Genomic DNA, 21790 nt, shown 5'->3' on the forward strand with positions numbered 1-21790 from the left:
CTTAGTGGGAAACTTGAAAGCTAGCTGGTATCGTTGTTGTGCTTTTTAAATACCAAACCAACAGTCAGTAAGTGAGTAAAGCGGAGGGAAAAAAAATATCAGCCAGGTCGGAAAGGGTGTCTTCTTGTTTCGTACCAGGAAGAGTTGAAATATATATATATTAAATAAATGTAACCTGTATGCAGTGTGTGGATTATTAATTCCAACCTGCCGAGTATGCCGGTACAATTGTGGTCCAAGCGTTGAGTATGTTTCTCTCCCGACCATCATTGGTTGTGGTGATGAGTAGTGGACAGGAAGGAAGCAACCGTTCGGCGGCGACGATAAGGTGGCAAAACTGCTCCTTCCAACTTGCCGCCATCAAGCTTCGTTACACAAAAACGAAGGGAAAGCCCAACAAACGTGAACGAAAAAAAAAACCAAAACAAAACCACGCGCCGCCCGTCAGCCGCCCTCGTTTGAGGTTCCCGCGGCCCGTAAAAAGGCCCTGGTGTCGCGGTGTCACTTTCTACGCAGGACGGTTTGTTGGATTTAGGCGGTGGCTTTGGTTGTTGAGTCTGGCATCGACGGGCGCTGCCCAGTTGGTTCGCATGGTAGAGTTGAGCTAGCTGGTGGTCTTGGCGTTGTGGTTTCGTTGGGTCTTAGCCGATAGTTCCCTGCTCTGCGAATATTGTCTCCGGTAGTAATTCTTGTTCGTCTTGTTCTAGGTCTGGCGGTGGGTCTTGTGTGTTGTATATCTCCAGACAGGTGGCTATTGCTTCGTGGCAGTTGTTGACCATCTGGTCTCCCCTGTTCACTCCGAAGTCTTGAAAGTTGAATAGGGTGTCGATCTCCGGGTTGTAGTGTCTATCGTAGAGGGAGTAGCGGGGCCGCAGCAGAAGCTCGAGGCTGTCGGAACCGGGGTCGTTTGGCGTCGGCGGGAACTGGTCGTTGAGCAGCGGGTCTCGGTCCAGGGTTACCAGCATCGAGAGCTGGCGGCCTTCCCTGTCGGCTGGAGAATGGACCGAGCCGTGGTAAATGACGCTGCTGTAGGGTGCTTCTATGCCGCAGCCGAGATGGTCGAACCACAGGAGGATTGCGTTACTGAGGATGAAGAGGTCTACGCCGGCCAGTACGTTGTGCGGGTGTTGCAGGAGGAGCAGGTCGAAGTCTCTGCCGCCGCCGAACAGGATGGGCATGTCGAGGCAGGGGACGCTGACCATCGAGACGCCGTTGACCATCGGCTGCGTTTTCTTGTAGCGGTTGTAGGCCACCACGTTTTCGACTGTGGGCTTTACGTAAGCCAGTCGGCATTCAGGCTTGTCCTCGTCCATTGGCGGGCTGCTGTGGGCTTGGCTTGGCGTCTGTAGAGCTGGATGAGCTGCGTGCGTAGGGTGAAAAATTTCATTAAGCGCCTTCGATTGCGATGCTGGTCACGTGCCTCTGATCTGTATATATAGCTAGCATATGCTGGTCTACAACTTACTGGTTGGAAGAGTCGATGTAGATGGTGTCGACGCTCTGTTCGAAGCCATTGAAGGGTGTGGCGGCGGAGGAGGTGTATGCGCCGAGGTTGGGGAAGTATAGCCAGTCTCCCGCGATGAGGTCGTGTTTCATGTAGTATTCTTTTGTAATGCAATCGAGCCCGTCGCAGGTGGGGCCCCAGATCGATACCTTGTGCTTGGAGCCGGAGTTTTGCTTGGAGGCCGAGTCTAGGTCGTGGTAGTGGAACTCGTTATTGTGGAAAAGAGTGCGGGGTGTGGGTTCTTGGTGGTCGAAGAGGATGCAGTTCATGTTGCCGTAGACTCCGTCATTGATGTATATCATGGATTCTCGCTCATTGAGCGTCCTCTTGGCTATTACGTTGGCGGCGAGTGTGAATGCTGTGGCGGCGAAATAGCGGCCGGGCTCTGCGATGATGCTCAGATCTTGGAAGGTCTCGCGAGGAAAGAACTGCTTGATGGCCTCTCTGAGCACAAAGCTACTCTCGCTGAACGATTCCAGCTGGAATCCGCCGCCGACGTCAAGGATCTGCAAGGCGGGGAGTCCATACAAGTCGCGAGCCCGGTCGAAGACTTCACGCGCGTCCTTGATGGCCTGGTGTAGGGCGGTAAAGTCCGATGCACCGGAACCGACGTGGAACGAAACTCCTACTAGGTTCAATCCCAGTTTCTTGACCGCAGCAAGCAGCTGGCCAACGTTTTCCATTTCACATCCGTACTTCGTGGATAAGCGGCATTGCGCGGTCGAGTCGTCTGTGGAGATCCGCAAAAGAAGTTGTGATTCGGGGTGATATTTCTTGATCTTATGCAACTCCTCGACATTGTCGAAGGTAGATTTCAATACGTTCTTCTTGGCGGCGTATCTGATGAAACTGGAGGCCTTGCATGGGTTAGCATAGATGATCCTCTCTGGTGAGACACCCATGCCTAGGATTTTTTCAATCTCCGCCTTGGACGCACAGTCAAAGTTGGCTCCTAGGGATGCCATCTTCTGTAAAAGTTGAACATCTGGGTTGCATTTCACGGCGTAGAAAGGTTGAATTCCCGGTAGTTCTCTTTCCCAGTTCCGGTACAATCTCTCGATCTCGCCAATATCACAAACGAAGAAAGAATTCTCGTCACCAGGTTCGCAAGTTTCCTCGTTGATTGCCTCAATCCGCTTCTTCAAAGCATTGAAGATGTGATTGTGTGCCTGCAGATGTGGAGTTTCGGAGTGACATTCGACAGCATTTTTGGTCAGAAATTCGGGAGAATGGCACGATTCTACCAGTTTCACGTTGTCAAGCAGACGTCTTTGCAGCTCCACTCCTGCCATCCTGACCTCTGATGAATTGGTCGGTTCTTCGCGGCAATCTCGAGAATTTAAGATCAGAATCACAAATTTTTTCAAAGCTATGTGAATTTAATAGTCAAAGATGTTAAATATGGCAAAATTTCAGTAATGGCAAAAAAAAAAAAAGGCAGACGAAAAAAAAAGATAATAATGTTTACTAGGAAAATGTAGGTGCTTCGGAGGCACTATATTATCAGTGGCCAAATCCACATATTGTTACAATTATTTAGCTAAACCCTTGGTTAAAGAAGCCTTCTATGCGTGGCTGTGTGAGTCGGCGTCAGAAGTCTCAGCGATAGAATTGCAAAATAAACATTTGTAGCCTATTGTGATGGTTCCGTCTGGGTTATATTCCTGGAGCAGACCGTTCGATTTCATTATGCTCAATTCGCTCTTGGTAGGAATCTTGCGACATGCATCATTAAGACACCTGGTGTGAGTCTTCTTGTAACGCAAACCGCAAGAATTGCACAGTTGGTCCTGTTTTCTGCCGGACCATGAGGGTCTCCAACAGGGCGAATCATTCGAGTGACACGACACACACTTTCTCAATGCGGAGCTTGAGCCACTCGAACGTCTTCTCTTGGGGGTGGTCTTTGTGCTCCCAGCGTGGCCCTGCCTCAGCGTGGCGACAGGACTTTGGGGAGAATCGTATGCGAACCTGTGATACCCGGAAGAGGCAGCGGTATTGGGCGGCGTGGCTGGACGCACTGGAGAGAGCGACCTTGACCTTGGCCTGCGGTCAGCAGCTTTCGATACTAGTGTAGGCGTAGTGCTACTGCTGGCGATGGGCTCCGAGGGTCTGGAGGGGCTGCTCGAGCGTTTTGTCTGCGCGTCCAAAAGCATCACTAGATTTCTGGCAGCACTGCTTATCTCCAGCTTTCTCAATCCTGGAGAGTCACCCAATGACGGGGGACTGGCGCTGGCGCTAGAACTCGCGGACGCGGACGCCTTTTTGGATATTTTGTATTTCGTAGCGTTTGTCTGTGAATCGTTAGCCAGAATGTCCCTGTTATTGAGCATTTTCTTGAGTTGCAAAGCTTTGAAGCTGTTCGTCTTCTTGTGACGGTTTTTTGAGCTGCTGAGGTTCCTGTTGTTCTGCCTTACGGTTTGGATGAGCTTGCTGCTCACAAACGGAGTAAATTCTGGCGGTTGATCACTTGCCATTTCGTCAAGCGGACTCATTGGTGGTGTCATCGGCGTCGACCTATCCTTTGCGTGGTCCGATAGCCCGTGAAAGGCATCCTTGGGTTTTAACACCGAGGGTATTCCTCCAGCGGTGGCGGAGCCCTTTAACAGTGCAGTTAGTTGGGTCCTATCGTGCGAAATCTCGTGTACGATTTTTGTATAGTCCTGGTAGTTCTTTTCCTTGCACCAATGCACCAAGGTGCGTTTCCAAATCGGAGTGTGTTCGGAGGTATCTGGATAATAACATGCGTATTCTTGGATACGAGGGTCCGGGAGTAACTGTAAGTGTCTGAGCGATGGTAAGTTTTCCTGTTGATTAACCGGGCAGCAGTCCGGAAGCTGAGTGCTTGTCGCAGCCAGCTTGGCGCGGCCGAACACGGGAGACGTTTGTGGAGTCACCACAGATGATAAATAGTCATAGTCGTGGTGGTTTGGCGATGCTGGTGCCGTCTTGTATTTTCTCTGAACGTCGACTTCTTGAGCGATCGGCGGCAACACGGGCGACACCTTGGCCGAGTAGCACAGGTAGTTCCTGTTCAGCCCGCTCGTAGAGGGTACCGAAGGCAGCAGCAGCAGGTCATCAAAAGCGAATTTTTTGCGAGGATCCGATCCAGCAGATCCAATTAGCGGCGTATTAGAGAGCGAATAGTTGTTAATGGCAGTCGACATCGAAATTAAAGAGAGTAAAACAAAAATGAAGAATAGAAAACGAATGGAAAGGTTAAGATTGTCGGACTTGAGGCTATCATGGCCGCCAGATCACTAGCACAGATCAAACTGCTATCCTTTTTATATACCGGACACTCATTTCTGGACTGCTGGTTCCACAAGAGGCCAAGATACAACTCCTAAAGCAGACATCGATGCAGATCAGAGACCAGTTTAGTTCTATTCTTGGTTACATAAACAAAAATTGGGTCCCTAGCATCACTTCCCGATCCTGCCGACTAATACGTTCCTAACCAGCCTTTAACGCAGCCATCTGAAATTTCAGGCTGCATCGCTTCGCGTGCGCCACAGACAGAGAAGGAACAACAAGACATGTTCAGAGAAGAGAATCTGAATGGCTTGCGATGACTCGCACTACATGACAACTATCGATATAATCTGCGCAAGACAGGATCCAAGGCAATGTCCCCAGAGCCCTTGTCTGTTTGTAGTAACCCTATCTTGCCTCAGATGTTACCCGCCTTAGCCGAACTTGTCACCTCGAAAAGAAGCTGATCACCGCTTTAAGAACTACCTACCAGACGCCCAACTAGACACGCAACAACTGGACTGCAATGAGCCGCTATGGTGGCGGGAATATAAGCAACGCCAGCGGGGGCAACAGATCTCAGATCGCCGAACTATTCGTCAAGAAAATTCTCGCCCATCTCGACGACACAGACCCGCAGAAACTGAACCAGTTCCTAAATCTTTTCAACTCAAACAACTGCAAAGTCGTATTCAATGCAACGCCTTTTGCACAATTGCCGCTATTCCTCCAGATGTGGCAAAACCAGATAGTGCAGACACAACACGCCCTCACAGCGGTTGACTACCACGTGATTCCAGGTTCCCAAACAGTGATCTTCAACGTTAACTGTAAAGTACGTTTCGATGAGAGTGGCAAGGACAAGATGGGACAGGATGCAACTGTATCACCCGGAGAACAGAAACTGCAACACCAAAAACACAGGCCTGCAAACAGACCGCTCTGGGGAACCTACTTCGGAGTGTCGCTGCAGCTAGTCGTCGAAGAGAGACTATTCAGCAACGATATGAACGGAGTTATCCTAGCGTTCAACTACAACATGATCTACAAACCAGACGACTCGCTGATAACCGTCAATTGATACGAAGCCTGATATCTCGGATCGATGGGAAAATCCAACAACTTTCTCTAAACGAGCTTTGTCGCAAAAACAAAGCCGTTCGTGCCGCTCGTTCCGCGAGATCCGCGAGATCCGTCCTGTTTCTCTGTGCGCCGTGCGTAGATCACTCTGCAAAGGGCTCTTTTGACACTTTTTCAGAGCCTGCTTTGCTTCGTCAGGCTATTGGGAGGAGAAGATGCAATTGTTGCATCATTTGTTTCTCGTTGAGAGGATCGCTTTTGTTTATGTGATGAGTAATGAAGAGGATCCTCATTTCGGTGTTTAGTTCGGGGCTTACTTCGTTCAAGAGATTTCTCCAACCAAATGTCGGATTTAGAAGGCATCTCAGTAGTATTTGTTGAGCGTTCTCCTCAAATTAGCGAAATTTTTCTCTGTATTGTTTGGGAATGAGATTATAAAAACTGAACAGTTGACTATTGTCATTATTCTGATCTTCCTCTCGGCATCTGGGCAAGTGTAGCAGTTGGCGTAATGTTGTTGGGTAAGCAATTTGGGTTGGCTATATGTGCCCTTTTTCTGTTTACTACGTTTATCTTGGTCATCGTGGCCATTTGCGGTTCGACTGCAAACTACAAGCCTTTGACTAATATCTATATTGGTTCTGCGGATATTTCTCATATCAATGTCACTAAGGTTATTCCGCAGTTTGGCCCCATTTTGACCATTGTCGGTACGGCTTTGAACTCCGGCAACAGCTCTTTGGAGACGTTTTTCCCCGTTTTGCATAGATTGGTCGGTACGCCGGGGTTTGCTCCTCTTTTGACAATGCTTTCCAACGCGGAGGATACGGAGACCTCGGTTTCGTCGTTGGTTGAGCTAGCTCCGTTGGCTTTGTCGTCTAATGGGTCCGCTGCTGCCGCACAGCAGCTGTCTCAGGTGGATCAGCTGTTGAGATACTCGACCAACGCTACCGAAACGTTGCAGGGTTTGGAGTCCCTGGTTGAGGCATCGATGGAGGATCCTACCAGTAATTCATCCGCGGTGGTCTTGGAGCTGTTGAAAGATTCGAACGATTCGTTGAGCTCGACTGATGCCCTGCTGACTTTGAACAATATGAGTGCGACCGAGAAGGCTCAGTTGGCTCCTGTCTTCGCTCTTTTCCAGGTCTCAGATAACAAGACGGTCACTTTCGATTCTTTGGCCACTCTGGTGAGCAGTCCAGTCTCTGGTGATTTAGCGCAAACGTTGTTTTTGGCGCTGAACCAATCGAGTAACTTGACGCAAACATTGCAGCAGTTGGGATCGATCGCCCCCGAGAATTCTAGACCAGCCTTGAATGCTGTAGGTGCATTGATCGCTTCCTCGTCTTCTCCAAACACTACTTTGAGCTCTTTGAGAACTCTCATAGAGAGCAACGTTACTTCGTCGCCCTCGGCACAAGAGGCGTTTACATCTTTGGCTACTTTGGTTAGAAACGGTGAGAATGACACTTTGGTAGTGGAGTCTGTTCAGTCGCTAGCAACAACCAATTCCACAAGCTCCACGGAACAGCTGGTTTCCTTGAAACAGTTGCTTGAAGCTTCTAACAACGGCACTGGTACCTTGCAAGTCATGGGAAACTTGCAGCAGGGATTGGCTGCTGATAACAGCACGGCTCAATATATATCTCCTTTGGTGTCCCTGCTAGAGTCATCGAGCGACCCTCACGCGACTTTTACGTCTTTGATTGCTTTTACCGCATGGGCGCAGGCAAATCCGGCCACGTTCGCACCCGTTGCTGGCATCTTACTCAGTGCTCAAGAGAACCCAGTTCCAACTGAAGAACAACTGAATGCTTTGACTCCAGAGATTTTGCAGTACTTCCATGTTAACACAAAGTACCAGCTGTCGATTTTTACGCTATGCGAAAGGGATCTCTACAACAACATTCAATCATGTTCTGCGTCGCACGCTGTGCAGGACTTGGATTTCAGAAGTATTATCTGGAACGACTTAGTCGACTCCGACTTCGCACCCTACTTGGTCGCCCTGAATGTTACCGAAGATTCGCTACACCTCGAAGGTAAACTATTGAACAGACAACATGAATACGTGCCTGCGGTTGAGGCCACTTTGGCTTTCTGTTTGATCTCTATCATTCTTTCCTTTTTCCTATTGCTGGCGGTGCTATACCTGATCGTGAGACGCCGCGTGCTAGGCAACAAGCCATGGTTCGCTATAATCTTCACTTGCTTGTTATACACCTTGTTCACCTGCCTCGCTGCCATTATCGTCACGGCAATCATCGGAATCATCAAATCCGGTACTGCAGATGACAATTACGGTGTGGTTTTTACTGCTAGCCAGGCGTTTTTGGGATTGCTGTGGACGTCGTTTGCCCTATCGCTAATTTGCCCAGTCTTGCTAATCATGGCGTGGTTGAGCGACAAAAGAGAGCGCAAGAAGGCGGAACCTGTCATGGTTGAGAACGAACCTTCTGCGAATACGAGTGACAGCCTCTCATCGTCGGCCAATAACGCAAACAGCATTCCCGACCCTGAGAAGAACAACGCTACGCCGATCGTGACCAATTAAAGACTCCAAAGAAATGGAAAAAAAAAGACACCGGCTCTTACATAATCTAATCAGCCTCTAATTAATTAATCTGTATTAATGTTTCTCCCATTATCATGGTACTTCTCGTAGCACAATGTAGGCTCTTCAGATGACACATTCTGATTTTCCGTCATTATACTTTCGGCGTTAAAGATCACCTAAGACCGAAATGTAACCCGGCCTTATAGCGTAGAGGGATCCATGTGGGGAAGGTCTAGGATCATGCCCCTTTGAAACAACATCTCTGAATCAGAACTAAATCTATATAAAAACAGGGCTTCTGATCTGATCGGGGAGCGCTCGAGGATGAAAGATTTGTTCCAAGTTAGGGCCGCTTAAGAGAGTATACCGTTTGTCCAAGTTGCGTTACCCGCCATGTTATCGCTGATCGTCCGAGTATATCAGCGGCATAGGCTGAACATACTTAGATCTTCATATATTATACTGCTTCTCACTACTCTGAACAGTCTGAGTAGTGGTACCAGCGCTAAAAAAGCCATTAGAAGAATAGCAAAGGGAAAGAAGAACCATGGCGATGTCAGCAGCTCGGAACTTTCGGATGAAAGTATTGAACAGCACACGGAGGGCGAGCTTCTGGAGGGGGATAAGGGGGATAAGAGCTCCGAAGACCGAATTGAAAAGCAGAAAGTGAAGCGTTCCGCAGATTTTCTTCTGAAACTGATTTTAAAGGATAAGAAATGTATTTCTTTGTTCATTACGCAGGCTTTGCTTCTCGTAATCAGAACTCTATTATCGCTTAGAGTTGCCACGCTTGATGGTAAACTAGTCTCAACTCTGGTGAAAGCACAGTATTCGCAGTTTTTGAAGATTCTTTTAGGGCAATGGATGCTACTAGGGATCCCTGCCAGTTTTATCAACTCTTTGATCAGCTACACTACTAAATTATGTTCGATTTCCATCAATAGGAAAGTCTCTGGGTATCTGATAAGCAAATATCTGGCTAACCATCACATATTTTATTCCGTCGCGGCTGCCGACTCGTCGGGTGAAATTCAGGACTATTTGACTCGAGATATTTATGCATTTGCCAACAATTCCTCATTGTTACTAAACCAGCTGTTGAAGCCAATGCTTGATTTGATCCTTTGCTCGTTCAAACTCCTGATGTCAAACTCTAGCATGATGGGTGAAGGCACTTTGGCTCTGGGATTGATCGTCTACGTCTCCAATTCATTCTTAAAGATGATTCAACCTAATTTCACAAGGCTGACGATGAGAAGGTCATCGTTGGAAAGTTGGTTTAGATCTTTGCATTCCAATTTGCATCTGAACAGCGAGGAAATTTCCCTGTTAAGAGGCCAGTCGACTGAGCTAGCAAGCTTGGATTATTCGTTCTATCGATTAGTACTCTTCCTCAACAGAGAGATCAAGGCGAGAGCTTTGTACGACCTTGCTACGAGTTTTGTCATTAAGTATACGTGGGGTGCTGCTGGTTTAGTACTCTGCTCGATACCCATTTTTTTCAAGAATCAAACCGGCATAGCTTCTAGCACTGATGTTACCGCCGATTTTATTACAAATAGACGTCTGCTATTAACTGCCTCAAGTTCAATCGGGAGATTTGTCGAGCTGAAGCGAAACATTCAGCAATTGCGCGGAGTTTGGTTGCGTCTGAATAATTTCAATGCTCTGTTAGATTCAAGCAGCGAGACTGGACCGTCACAAGACTATGAGATAATAGAGAAGGGGGAAATCGAATACAACGATTCTTTGATAAGATTCGAAAACGTCCCACTAATCACACCAGCGGACCAGGTCTTGATACCAGAGCTGAATTTTGAGCTGAAGCATGGAGATCATCTCTTGATTATTGGGCCCAATGGCTGCGGGAAATCCTCTTTGTTCCGTATTCTCGGTGGTCTGTGGCCATTAAGGCAGGGGTCTCGTAAAACAAAGACGAAGTTGATCATGCCGCATAGATCTCAGGACAACGAGTGCTCTATCTTTTATCTACCTCAAAAGCCTTACATGGGAAGTAGATCTACCTTCAGAGAGCAGGTAATATATCCTGATTCAGTCGAACAGTTTGAGAAAAGGTTCAATGGTGATTATGCGGAAGGGGACGCATTCTTGGCGGACCTATTGCACATGCTGGAATTAGAAGACCTAATTGCCGAGAACATGGCGCTGGCGTTGGCTCTCAGGAATGCAAAGAATAAGGGCAATGAGGATGAAGTATCCATCTTGGATTCGAAGGAGGCCTTCGATTTATATCGAAACTGGTCCGAGGAACTATCAATTGGCGTACAGCAAAGACTGGCAATGGCAAGGATGTACTATCATAAGCCAAAATTTGCAGTCTTAGATGAGTGTACCTCAGCTGTCTCACCCGAAATGGAGCAAAAGATGTATGCAACTGCTCAAAAATTGGATATATCCCTAATTTCGGTCTGCCACCGGACTAGTCTCTGGCACTTCCACAATCACCTCCTGAAATTCGATGGTAAAGGCGGATATCAATTTGGGAGGTTTGACCCTAAGGCACGGTTAGCCAATGAGGAAAAACTATTGGAATTGAACGCCATTTTAGATCAACAGGTGCCGGTTTGGGATAAAAGATTAAAGGATCTCACTGTCGCTAGGACCTCAAATTTAATCAGAAAATCACAAACCGATTTGAGATCCTTAGGGTCCCGTCAGCAAAGTAGTTCCTATCCAAACAAAAGACCAACAAGTCGTGAGGCTACGGCGGGAGGGACTACTAGGCGTCAGCCGACTTCTAGTCAACGTAAGCCTGACTCAAAGCTGCATACAAGAGATGGGGATATAGATGACAAAGGCGCAGGTGAGACGAGGCAGACTTGAATGCTTGTTTGGGTTGCCGTTGCTGCATGGGAAATCAAGTTGTTATTTAGAATCAACTAATAGGTTCGGTATTCACATATGTTAAAGGAACCCTTTGGGAGCAGCTCATGACGGTTATTTTTGCATCATTCCTTCCATTCCTGGAGGACATTTTACCATTTTGTGCATAGGTTTCTTCATTAGATATAGCTACTTTGCGTTTCTCATACTATCTGCGCTTCAAGTCTTTTAACGTAGCTAAGTCATCGGAGCGCTGCAGTGACGTTAGACGACGGTCGTCTCCCTCAAACAGTGTGGTATCCTGATCGTATGCAATCTCGCCTCAATTCCGTGATATCGCAAGCCGATTTTCACAGTGGTGAACACTACTGCTTCAGCAACTCAAACTTACTGAGGACCGCCCGAGTATATGATAAGGTTGCGCTCGGTTTGGTAGCATTTAAAAGAACTGCCAATGGAGTCAAGAGTAGATTAGTCATCCGCACTTCATGTCGTTGAAGTATCTGCTTTTCAGAGAAGACCAGATTTATACGTAAAAGCTTGTTCGTAGACTCGCAGTTATCGCTACTATTTACGTTTATGTGATCTCCAAGCGCTTTCAGATGGCGACGCAGAAGAGATTGCCAGACCAAAAACCAAATCACCGTCAACAAAGGGCTTAAGACTACAGAATCGCAAACGAACCGATATCCAAATAGATCTTATAACATTAGCAACTATGAACCGATCTGCTTGCAATCGGGCTCTTGAGTGTCGAGATGATACGAGAACTTGAATCGCCATCTGATGCAAGAATCATTGGCATAGAACCAATCCTATCAGCATCTCTTGAACAGAGTCCCAACTACATATTAACATCTGTCAGTTAAGAACCGAGAGCAAGCCAGATTTATGGGAACCATCAACTCATTTTTTCCCAATCCTCGGGCTGGCAAAATATATTCTGAGATCTATCAAGCATATGGACGGTTGGATATTTCTTTCTTGGTTAATCTGGATAGAAGAGAAACAGAAAACAGTTCTTCCATTTTGCAGTACAGGATGGTATTACCGGGATAATTTATCGGATCGAACAAGGTATCTTAAAGTGAGCTCTACATTCATTCAATGACCTGCCCTCTTGCAGTAAAAGCATAAGTTTTGTTTTATGCAATCATCTTTGGAAAGGGTCATTAGTCGCTTACTGGAAAGGGGTCTCCCTTGATCCCTGGAACTCTTTGCTCTACTATTTTGGCGGCGGAAGACTGCAGACATGGTTGTATCTCCATCGTTGTTGGTATTAAGATCGCCTTGATTGGTGCTCAATTCTGTACGCCTACCTTTGATCGACGTAGATGGTACGCCTGCTCCATTGCTTCTCTCAAGGTGGAAGGTTTGTGAAGGAGTACCAGGTTTCAGGTAAACAGCAGGGGATGCCTGGCTTTTGCAAGGCAATGTTTCCATATGATACTTCATGTGTTATCGGTATCCTTCACCGTACCTTCGAAGCATAATGGAAGGATCTAGGTGAACGTGGGGGTAAACTAAAGAGGAATCTTTAAACTCTCCTCCCCTGGGACTTCGGAGCTCATGTTGGCAGGATATTTATTTTCAGACAGAGGCACCTAGTAACCTGCAAGGCTAGCAGTTGTCTTCAATCCCAACATTGGATTCCTCTATTTGAGTTCTAGCGGGAACCTTATCATTCACAGTCGTCAGACCACTTTTTGGGCATTGTCATTTCATGACTCATGAGCCTTGTTCAGGTTTGAGCTTCATTAGTATGTATCACTTCTAGACGCAACATTCTGTACTGGTACACGCTGGACATATCAGCTTGGCAAGATGCAATAGTATGTCTTGACCTTGCTGGTAGGTGAATGCCTAGCTAGGACTTATATTGTTATACGGATAGCGACCAGTATATCAGTATTAAGCCTTTGATAGTGAGTCAAAGAGAGGTCCAAATAAAACATATAAAAGGGACCCAGCTGAAAGCTACTAGAGAGTGGTCGGGTCCATAGAAGGATATATACCTTATACAAGCATGAACAGTTCCCTGTTCAAGTATTTCTTCGTTTTAGCATTTACCGCGACTTTGACTCACTGCGAATTTCACTGGATCACTACCGATTATCATGCCCCTAATAACATCACCACCGCCTTCTTAGCTTGTATTGAGTCCGAGCTGGGTCATCTGGCCTACAATGTTTCCCATGACCCGCTAAATCGTATCAATATGATGCCAAGTGAGCCACGCCAGATGAACGAAACCGAATATGCGGCCATTATCAAGTGTCAAGACTTAGTTGGCGGCCACAATCACTTCACTTACCAAGGGTCTAGGTATGAGGACGAATGGACATTAAGCTCTACCGATATTAGTATCCTTAACACAGGCTTTGACTACAGTACTTACACCCCAGCTGATACCGAGCTGAGCGTCAAACGGCGAGCAGACGCCATCGTCAGGAGATGAATGGCAGCGCTTTAACTCTAATGATCTTAATCATAAGTCGGCGAAAACGAGAAAGATCATTTGCATCAAGGCCCCACCATAACTGCACACACAGAGTATAATAAAGGGTATTGATTGTAAGATTTAATGCTAGGTAGAGATTTTTTTGAGTTATGGACGCAATTGAGGGTTATCAGGATGGTAACTGCCATTCTACAGCATGGGTATGGTTTCTCAGTTCTTTCTCACTTATAGAACATCGCAAGCGTAATTCAACAACAACTACTGGGCGGTTAGTGTAGTGGTTATCATCCCACCCTTCCAAGGTGGGGACACGGGTTCGATTCTCGTACCGCTCACATTTTTGCCAGAGACAATCCATCGGTCGAGTCAAGTACACTTTTACATGTATCCCAATACATCTTTTTGGATTAGGACGTATAACACTCGACCTTGACAAAACATTCCATCACAGGACGAATAATTAAGGTATCTTACTCTAGCTCGTCCTTCAGCAGCTTGCACTTGTGATGATCGCTCATGCCTTTTGCAGTCATTCCTAAGCTAGAAAATTAATAAGCTTCTCAAGAGGATTATTCGTATCTAAAAATCTTGAAAAGTAGATCCTTCTGAGATCTACTTCGCTTCAAATATCACCTGCTCTTGTCAAGCGAATAGTTCTTGTAAGACAAACTCGTCGAATCCATTCTCCGCAACATCAATGTGCTATATTTCACATTACTCAATAGTTGGGAGAAGAATGTATCGCATATGTCCGCATATCCCATACCAGCGCAAATCGAGTTCTATGTTCGTTATACAAATAAAGCGTATTTATATGTTACAGATCTGACGAGATGCGCGCTACATCAGTCCATTGACAAGATCCGAACATAGCACGGCGTCTTCAGCCCTTCCTTGCGCCTTCATGGCGATACCCTTGGAAGTCTTGATTAGCCTAATGATGAGCGCTACCTTCGAGCCCTTTAATGCGCTTTTACCGAATAGTTTCACAGTATGTGAGTTAGAGTCACTTGGTGCATATTGTGTATCCTCCAGCGGTAAGCAGCTGGTGTTCACGACCAGCCTATCTACCAGTTCTTGTAACGATATATTCTCCTTAATGTTGAAAACTGCGACCTCTTCGTTTGGAAGGCCATCAAAAGCGGTCGCAAAATCTCCAACATAAGAGCTCTTGATATAATCACCAGCGTTCAGCGAAATGGAGTCAATATCATATTCATCTTGGAAACCCTCATCGCCCGCAAATGGTTCATTGGTTTCTGGATTGATCTCCTTCGTGGTGAACATTAAATTGGCTAAGAAGCTTTCCATCACAATCTCCTCAGTCTTCTTGAACGCCACGTAACATGCAGCTTCCGCAGATGGGAGTAATTGATCAATTGAAATGGTAAATAGCTCCTGGAGGCTTGAGGCTTCGAGCTCTGGTGTGCAAGTCACGGAAACCCCTTCGAGGGCTGTGTCTGTAAGTGTGTTTGTGATGTTGAATTGGAAAACGACGTTGTCCTTAAATAGGTGCTTAACTCCGCGAACAACAAATTCAGCTTCTGGCTCGGTGAGGGGAACAATTTTCGAACTATTCACCAAGGCACCAAAATCTTTGACTTGGTCAATAGCCATCAGCTCTTCAGCATATTTTGTGCTCAACATGTCCAGTTCATGCTCGTCGACGCTAGGGCCAACATACGAGTTATCCAGTCTTTCTGGGAGCATCTCCTCTTCAGCAATGCCTGGCGTACTTTCCGCGCTACCTTCTAGAGTACCTTTCAAGAATTTGCCTTGCTTCCTCTTTAAGTCCAAGGCCTTAATGTCACCGTCAGACAATCTGCGCACCGAGGTCACATCGAAAGGTGTTTTGAAAGAGTCGGTATTAGAGGAAATGTATGAGGATAGCTTCGATTCCAAAGATGCGAAATCGAACGAATATGTCGAAAGAATGAATTTCCGAGACTCAGTATCTTGGTCCCTTTTAGCGCTTTCAATGAATTTCAAAGCAATAGTGGCTCTGTCTCTAACTTCGTCATCTGGATCATTAGCAATTCTCCGCAGCAAGCTGACAATAGAATCACTCAGTGAAGGATCGTTCTTGGTCAAGGCAAATTTAGACAATGCAATCACAGCGGCTGATCTGATAATGGAATTCTCTAGAACGACCCTGTTGTAAATATGTCTCACATACAGTGAAGGATTCGAAGTCGATGGACCCTCCTTCCCTAATAGATGAAGAATTCTCACCAATATTTCATTAAACTCACAATCCTCGATGAAATCACACAAATTCTCCAGAGCCATCTCCTTCGCCTGTGGAATAAACGTGACAAGATCGATAAGTGCTTCAACAACGTTGTTCTTGAACTTGAATCCGCCTTCGCCGTTTTTCAACACATCAATGAGAAACTGTAACACTGTTTTCCACTCATTAGGGAAGTTTAGTGATAACGAGCGAACAGCATCGATGATGATAATCTTGAAGTCGTCCGAAACGTCATGAATGAATTTGGTAATTGTAGAGATCAGTGACGCGATATTCTTTGCAGTACCTGTCTTCAGTAAAGTCGTAATAGCGTAGGTCGAGATGTTTCTGTTCGGATCATTAATCAAGGATTCCAACTCAGGATTACAAACAACAATTCTCTCTGGAGAAACCATAGAGATCCTGTTCAAGATACGCAGGGCAGCGAACTTTGCAGAGACACGAGGAACTGTCAGTAATGACTGCAAAGTCGTGATGGCAGAAGCGATCAGTTCAGAAGAAACCAGACGAGAGTGATGAGCGGCAAAATTAGTAACCAATTTGGCGGTCTCCAATTGCACGGATTCATATTTGTTTGACAGCCATTCCATCAGAAGAGGTTGGAAATCTGAGAACAACTGGTTATCTCTGGTGACCAGCTCGCTGACCAATTTAACCAGCTCAATCTTAGCAAGTTGGTTCTTCAAAGCGTTATTGCTTGAAAATTGCCTGATCAATTTCAATAAAGCCATTTTGTCATTCTTCTTTAGCTGATACAAAAGCCCCAATGCATGGTATTGACTGATAAAAGTAGAGTTTGGGTAATAGTCGCCAACCAGGTTTCTGTGCGGAAAAGATTTCAGATCAGCCACTGCCTCTTGGGTCTCATTGGCGAACCTCTTCACGGTCACTTCAGCGATTGGTAAGAGATTGTAAGACGTGCACAGCGCTGCAGATGAGATAGAAGGGTGTTTATTCACAAGAGCACTTTTCAGTAACCTCTCCGCCGAGAACGCTGTAGACTCATCCAGGACCGCGGTCAGCGATCTAATGGCGTTTGGTTTGACCAGATCAGAGCCATTTTGGATATCCTTCATGATCGACGAGGTTGCCATTAAAACATCCTGCGAAATGCCACTCAATTCCTTGATAGCAAGGTAGACCGCCTGTCTCAACGAATCATTCTGGTGTTGGAAAAGCTTCGATATGGAAAAGAACAATGCAGTGGCCTCATTCTCAGGAAATGTCTCTCCCTGCGCCAACAACCTCAGTAAGCGAGAGATCAAAAGACGACATCTCTTAGCATTGATGGGCGATTCGTTGAACTCGCTCATACAATCCTGATAGATTGTCATCTTATCTGGGAGCTCGCCAGCCTCCGAATTTTCAAACTTCTTATACGTGTGAGTGGACATCCTGGGATGCACAAGCTAGTCAATTGGCCCGATCAATCGATTTGATGATGAAGATATGCGATTAGTGCCCGTCCAGTACCGATCAAAGTGTTGTTGTCCTTGTTGTACGGGAAAGCCCAGCGTACAGAGTGACATACATCCGGGTAACCACCCGGCGAACCCATATACATACAATATATTCTTTATAATATGTGATAAATGCGATATTGGCTCACGAGGAGTCCTCGTTGAGCGTCAGGAGCAGCTGCGCGAGACACCTCTTGGACCCGACGTCGTCCCGTAGTATCTCTGTGAACGTGTTGTCTCTGAGCTTCTGCGGCAACGCGACTTTCAAGAGCCTTCTTGCCTCGAGGTTGTCGCTCAATCTCAGATAGCACCTTATGATGTGTTTGAGCAGTCTGCCCGGCGGCGTGTGCAGGGTCAGCTGGTCGACCATGTCTCTGAGCACGTTTGTCACGGCGTAGAACCTCTCCATCGTAGCGCAGATGTACTGGAGACCGATGTCGTCGAGCAGGATCTTCTGCAGGATGAAGATCGCCACCGTCTTGGACAGCTCCGACGACGACTGCATGATCCTGAGACACAGCGGTATGATGTCGGTCCGGAGCAGGAAACTGATCACCTCCTGCGAGTCATTCTTGACCAGCGCCCCGATCACCCCGAGCGACGTCAGCCTCAGATACTCGAAGGTTCTCTGCCTCGACGTGGTGTTCAGAAACGGGAACAAGAACAGCGGGATATGCGCCTGCAAGAACAGATGCTTCGTCTCGGGATGCGACGCCACACACTGTAGCAGCACCAGCGCGTTGCACACCCGGTTCGATAGCTGGTTCGACAACAGCTGCGGCTCCAACATCGGATACACCGATATAATCTCGTTCAACAGCGACGCCATCACCCCAAAGGACGACCACAGCACCACCGCCAGATCCTCGAATTGCTCGCGTTTGCGGCCCAACTCCAACAATGCCTGCTCTCTCTGCGGCCCGTATGCCAGCTGGCATATCCAATGATAAACGTTTGGGTCGTCCAACGCGTGTGCTCCCTGCCCAGGCTGCTGCTGCTGCTGCGGTTGCGGCGCATTCTGCGTCACCATACCCTGCGAAAACTCGCCTCCATACGGGTTCTGAGTGGCAAACATCCTCCTCACCGTAAATGCCAACACCACCTCTGCTCTAGCTTGCTACAAATTTCTTTTCAACGTTCGCTATACCAGCTCGCTAGCATACATCGTCTCGCATGACCTTCTCTTACAGCAGACGGTTCAAAGTATTAAAAGTGCTTACACATATTATAATTAGTTATTAGGAAAGTAGTGGTGAAGGGAAAGGCGCAACGGAAATCTATATAAGGTCAAAATCGGTCCAGCGGGCCCGGCTTACTGAACCAACGCCTTCAACTTGCTGGTGAACTTCTTGAAGAAGCTCTGAGACTCCTTCTTGGTCTCGGCAGCCTTCTTTTCAACACTCTCGACCGCCTTCTTTTCGGTAGACTTGCCAGTCTCTGGCACCTCAGCGGTCTCGGTAGTCTTGGCTGCGGTCTGTTCGACAGCAGCGACAGGAGACTCGTCGGCGGCGGTGGCGTTGACGACAGCGGCTGGCTCAGCGGCAGCAGCAGTGTTAGTAGCAGTAGGTTCGGAAGACATAGTGGCGCTGGATTGGTTATACAAGTTTGCAGAACTGACTCCTGGGAGTAGAGAAACCAGGGGCCGAGCGGGGAGAACACGATTTGGACGCGCCTTTTATAGTCAAGCTTCGGGCCATCTGCCGGGACGCCGGAGATGGCGGCGAGGGGCTGCGCGCAGCAACCATCGGAGGAACCGCGTGGACCCGTGCACCGCGGCATGAAAGCACAGCCCTGAGCGTGGCGCCCGCGTCAAGCGGCGACAGCGCCGGGTAACGCGCCCGACAATGCAGCTCGGAGATGCGAACCGAGGCAGCACTGATGGGCTTGTGAGGGTCAGGAATCAGAAATTTGGGTATACTTGATGCTTCACTGAGGACCTGAGTACTTGTTGGTCTCGTTCAGACTGGTGCACAGCGTTTCTCTCGTCATATTCCTTTCTACTGGTCAAGAGGCGATTGCATTGATGCATATGCTTATACAGCAATCCATTCGCGGTTATCGGGTGTCTACGATGGCTGGATCTGCAGGAGAACAAGGGATGAATCTGTGTAGGACGGCGCGCGATGGCGCGTTTATATATGTGAAAAAAGAGCGGTGTTACCCGGCAGAAGCGACGCGGCGCGCTCAGTGTGTAGCTATTAGGGTTCGTTGTTGGTGGTATCTATGTATGGTATGTGTGTGGTGCTAGAAACCGTGCTGCAGTAGTAGCTGGTTGAAATCATTCTCGAGTAGGGTCCAGCTGGATCTGTCGACCAGCGACTCGGAACTGAGGCTTGTCGGCAGTTCCAGGCCGTGGTGGTTCCATATTTCCTTGTCGAGACGTAGACTGCTGTTGGAGGCAGATTCGACCAGCGTGGCGCTGCTTAGATCTGAGCAGATCGACACGTTTCTCTGGTGCTCGTAAGGAACTGCGCCAGCGCAGTTCCTTCTGAGCGGGTGTCTCTGTAGCTTGCGTCTGTGTCGCGCGGTGCGCTCGATGTCGTCGACGATGGGCTCGAGCAGCGGTCTGAGGTCGAGGATCAGGTCATCGTTGGTGACGCGGAGGTCCCAGTTGAGCAGCTGGACCAGCTGTCTCTCCATGAGGTTGACGTCGTTGACGGTGAACAGGCCGTCTGTGTACTTGGCCCAGTGCTTGTTCAAGGGCGACGAATCGTTGTGGAACTTGGCACTCAGGATCAGACACGCGAGAAAGATGCGGTGGATCGTCGACGGGATGCCCGACGCATCCCTGGGGAGAATGCATTTCAGTCTGTTTAAGTAGCACACCGTGGTCAGCAGCGTCGAGGTGTAAACGTTGGTGTGTCTCACGAGACGGGTGACGAAACTCATCAAAGAGGGCAGTCTGTTGCACCCGGGCGATGCTGGCGGAGTCGGGTAGTTCTGAGCGGGCGTGGGAAGCACTTTCAACGTGCAATTGGTCAAGAACCGTATCATCTCGTCCGTCACGGGCGACTTCATCAACACTTTCAAAGCCTTGTCGTATTCACTCATGGTAGCCTCTTGTTCCTGTGTGATGCTCCATCTTGCCGCAGGATCAATCCGTTCAGTCGGTCATCATCGACTCTTTATACCACTCCATCGCTTATTCGATCTGGACACGAATCTGGTGAACTTTTGTCAGTTTCGTGAATTCGCGTATACTCGCTTGTCGGATTTCGTGTTGATTTACTGAAAACAGTTATCGAGTCGCCAAATGCCAAGTGACGGGCAACGCACATTCTCGAGATTCGTTATATCGATTCCTAAACAGTAGTCTAAATTGTAATTCTGGATTAAGTTTTCGCAGCTTCCATCTCGAATCCGCTCTTGATCACTCCGATGACGGCACTGCCCTGTATGCGGTCGTTGCCTCCTCTGGAGATTGCGTACTCGATGTCGCTCAGCTGGGTCAGGATGGCGATTCTCGCCTCCTGCACTTTCATTTCGTAACCCTCGAGGATGTCGACAAAGCCCTCGATGAGGTCTATCAGCGCGAGGCCTTTTGCGCTGCTCAGCTTGTTCAGAGTGTAGTAGGCGGTGGTCCAGTCGTCGTTCAGGATCGATGCTAGGATCGTCTCGAGGTCTGACGGTCTTGGCGCCCCGCAACAGTCGTAGACCGTGTCCTCTGTGACTTCCTGCTCCTGCGGATCGTCCAGAGTCGCCTGGCAGGCCTGCAGCACGTTGAGCACTCGTCTCATGTCGCCGCGGGAGAGCTTGAGCAGCGCATCCCGGGCGTTCTCGCTCATCTTCAGATGCTCGCTGGCCAGCACCCGGTTCATTCTGCGTTCCAGCGCCTCCTTCGGAAGCGGTTGGAACCGGAACCGCGTGCATCTGCTCAGCAGCGCCGGCGTCAGCTTGTGGGCGTAGTTGGCCAGGATGCAGAACCTAGTGTTCTTGGTGTACCGCTCGATGATGCGTCTCAGCGCGTTTTGTGCTGCGTTTGTCATCGCATCAGCTTCATCCAGAATGACCAGCTTGAAGCCCCTCGAGAATATCTGCCTCGTAGAGGCAAAATCCTTGATCTGGTTGCGCACCACGTCGATACCACGGTCGTCGGACGCATTCAGCTCCAGAACCATGTTCGAATAGTTCTTCCCGTAGATCTCTCTCGCTAGCGCAACCACCGTCGACGTCTTACCGGTGCCTGGAGGCCCGTAGAACAGCAAATGGGGCAATTGGCCTTCGCTGACGAACTTGCGAACTATGCTCACCACTTCATTTTGTCCGCATACATCGTCCAGCGTCGTTGGTCTGTACTTCTCCACCCAGGGCAATCCGTTGTCCAGTTTTGCTTCAACCACCTCTGACATTCCAGCAACAACTCAATTCACCCTCTGCC

The 21790-nt window shown here is 48.1% G+C and overlaps 10 protein-coding genes and 1 non-coding gene across 11 annotated transcripts; 4 read left to right on the plus strand and 7 right to left on the minus strand.

Moving 5' to 3' along the window:
• Positions 1 to 641: 641 nt before the first annotated feature.
• LOT5 (Lot5p) lies at positions 642 to 1313 on the minus strand (the record flags this gene model as incomplete). Its single annotated transcript, XM_037284069.1, has 1 exon — positions 642 to 1313. One exon carries the CDS (start codon positions 1311 to 1313, stop codon positions 642 to 644), a length of 672 nt encoding a protein of 223 aa, XP_037139965.1.
• A 148-nt stretch (positions 1314 to 1461) lies between these two features.
• Positions 1462 to 2796, minus strand: SPE1 (ornithine decarboxylase SPE1; the record flags this gene model as incomplete). The annotated part of the gene is made up of 1 exon (XM_037284070.1): positions 1462 to 2796. The coding sequence occupies one exon, from the start codon at positions 2794 to 2796 to the stop codon at positions 1462 to 1464; it is 1335 nt and encodes a 444-aa protein (XP_037139966.1).
• Positions 2797 to 3069: 273 nt separating this feature from the next.
• On the minus strand, positions 3070 to 4671 carry ASH1 (DNA-binding transcription repressor ASH1; the record flags this gene model as incomplete). Its single annotated transcript, XM_037284071.1, has 1 exon — positions 3070 to 4671. One exon carries the CDS (start codon positions 4669 to 4671, stop codon positions 3070 to 3072), a length of 1602 nt encoding a protein of 533 aa, XP_037139967.1.
• A 614-nt stretch (positions 4672 to 5285) lies between these two features.
• MTR2 (Mtr2p) lies at positions 5286 to 5840 on the plus strand (the record flags this gene model as incomplete). Its single annotated transcript, XM_037284072.1, has 1 exon — positions 5286 to 5840. The coding sequence occupies one exon, from the start codon at positions 5286 to 5288 to the stop codon at positions 5838 to 5840; it is 555 nt and encodes a 184-aa protein (XP_037139968.1).
• A 510-nt stretch (positions 5841 to 6350) lies between these two features.
• Positions 6351 to 8393, plus strand: FAT3 (Fat3p; the record flags this gene model as incomplete). The annotated part of the gene is made up of 1 exon (XM_037284073.1): positions 6351 to 8393. One exon carries the CDS (start codon positions 6351 to 6353, stop codon positions 8391 to 8393), a length of 2043 nt encoding a protein of 680 aa, XP_037139969.1.
• A 396-nt stretch (positions 8394 to 8789) lies between these two features.
• Positions 8790 to 11240, plus strand: PXA2 (ATP-binding cassette long-chain fatty acid transporter PXA2; the record flags this gene model as incomplete). Its single annotated transcript, XM_037284074.1, has 1 exon — positions 8790 to 11240. One exon carries the CDS (start codon positions 8790 to 8792, stop codon positions 11238 to 11240), a length of 2451 nt encoding a protein of 816 aa, XP_037139970.1.
• Positions 11241 to 13964: 2724 nt separating this feature from the next.
• HG536_0Etrna10G lies at positions 13965 to 14036 on the plus strand. Its single transcript has one exon. It is a non-coding gene; the product is annotated as a tRNA-Gly (tRNA).
• Positions 14037 to 14541: 505 nt separating this feature from the next.
• Positions 14542 to 17346, minus strand: SEC21 (coatomer subunit gamma; the record flags this gene model as incomplete). Its single annotated transcript, XM_037284075.1, has 1 exon — positions 14542 to 17346. One exon carries the CDS (start codon positions 17344 to 17346, stop codon positions 14542 to 14544), a length of 2805 nt encoding a protein of 934 aa, XP_037139971.1.
• Positions 17347 to 17557: 211 nt separating this feature from the next.
• On the minus strand, positions 17558 to 18487 carry CAF40 (CCR4-NOT core subunit CAF40; the record flags this gene model as incomplete). The annotated part of the gene is made up of 1 exon (XM_037284076.1): positions 17558 to 18487. One exon carries the CDS (start codon positions 18485 to 18487, stop codon positions 17558 to 17560), a length of 930 nt encoding a protein of 309 aa, XP_037139972.1.
• Positions 18488 to 19656: 1169 nt separating this feature from the next.
• On the minus strand, positions 19657 to 20463 carry PCL1 (Pcl1p; the record flags this gene model as incomplete). Its single annotated transcript, XM_037284077.1, has 1 exon — positions 19657 to 20463. One exon carries the CDS (start codon positions 20461 to 20463, stop codon positions 19657 to 19659), a length of 807 nt encoding a protein of 268 aa, XP_037139973.1.
• A 281-nt stretch (positions 20464 to 20744) lies between these two features.
• RFC3 (replication factor C subunit 3) lies at positions 20745 to 21761 on the minus strand (the record flags this gene model as incomplete). The annotated part of the gene is made up of 1 exon (XM_037284078.1): positions 20745 to 21761. One exon carries the CDS (start codon positions 21759 to 21761, stop codon positions 20745 to 20747), a length of 1017 nt encoding a protein of 338 aa, XP_037139974.1.
• Between the last annotated feature and the right edge of the window lie 29 nt (positions 21762 to 21790).

This window comes from Torulaspora globosa, chromosome 5, assembly GCF_014133895.1.
Source record: "Torulaspora globosa chromosome 5, complete sequence".
In the NCBI taxonomy this organism is placed as follows: domain Eukaryota; kingdom Fungi; phylum Ascomycota; class Saccharomycetes; order Saccharomycetales; family Saccharomycetaceae; genus Torulaspora; species Torulaspora globosa.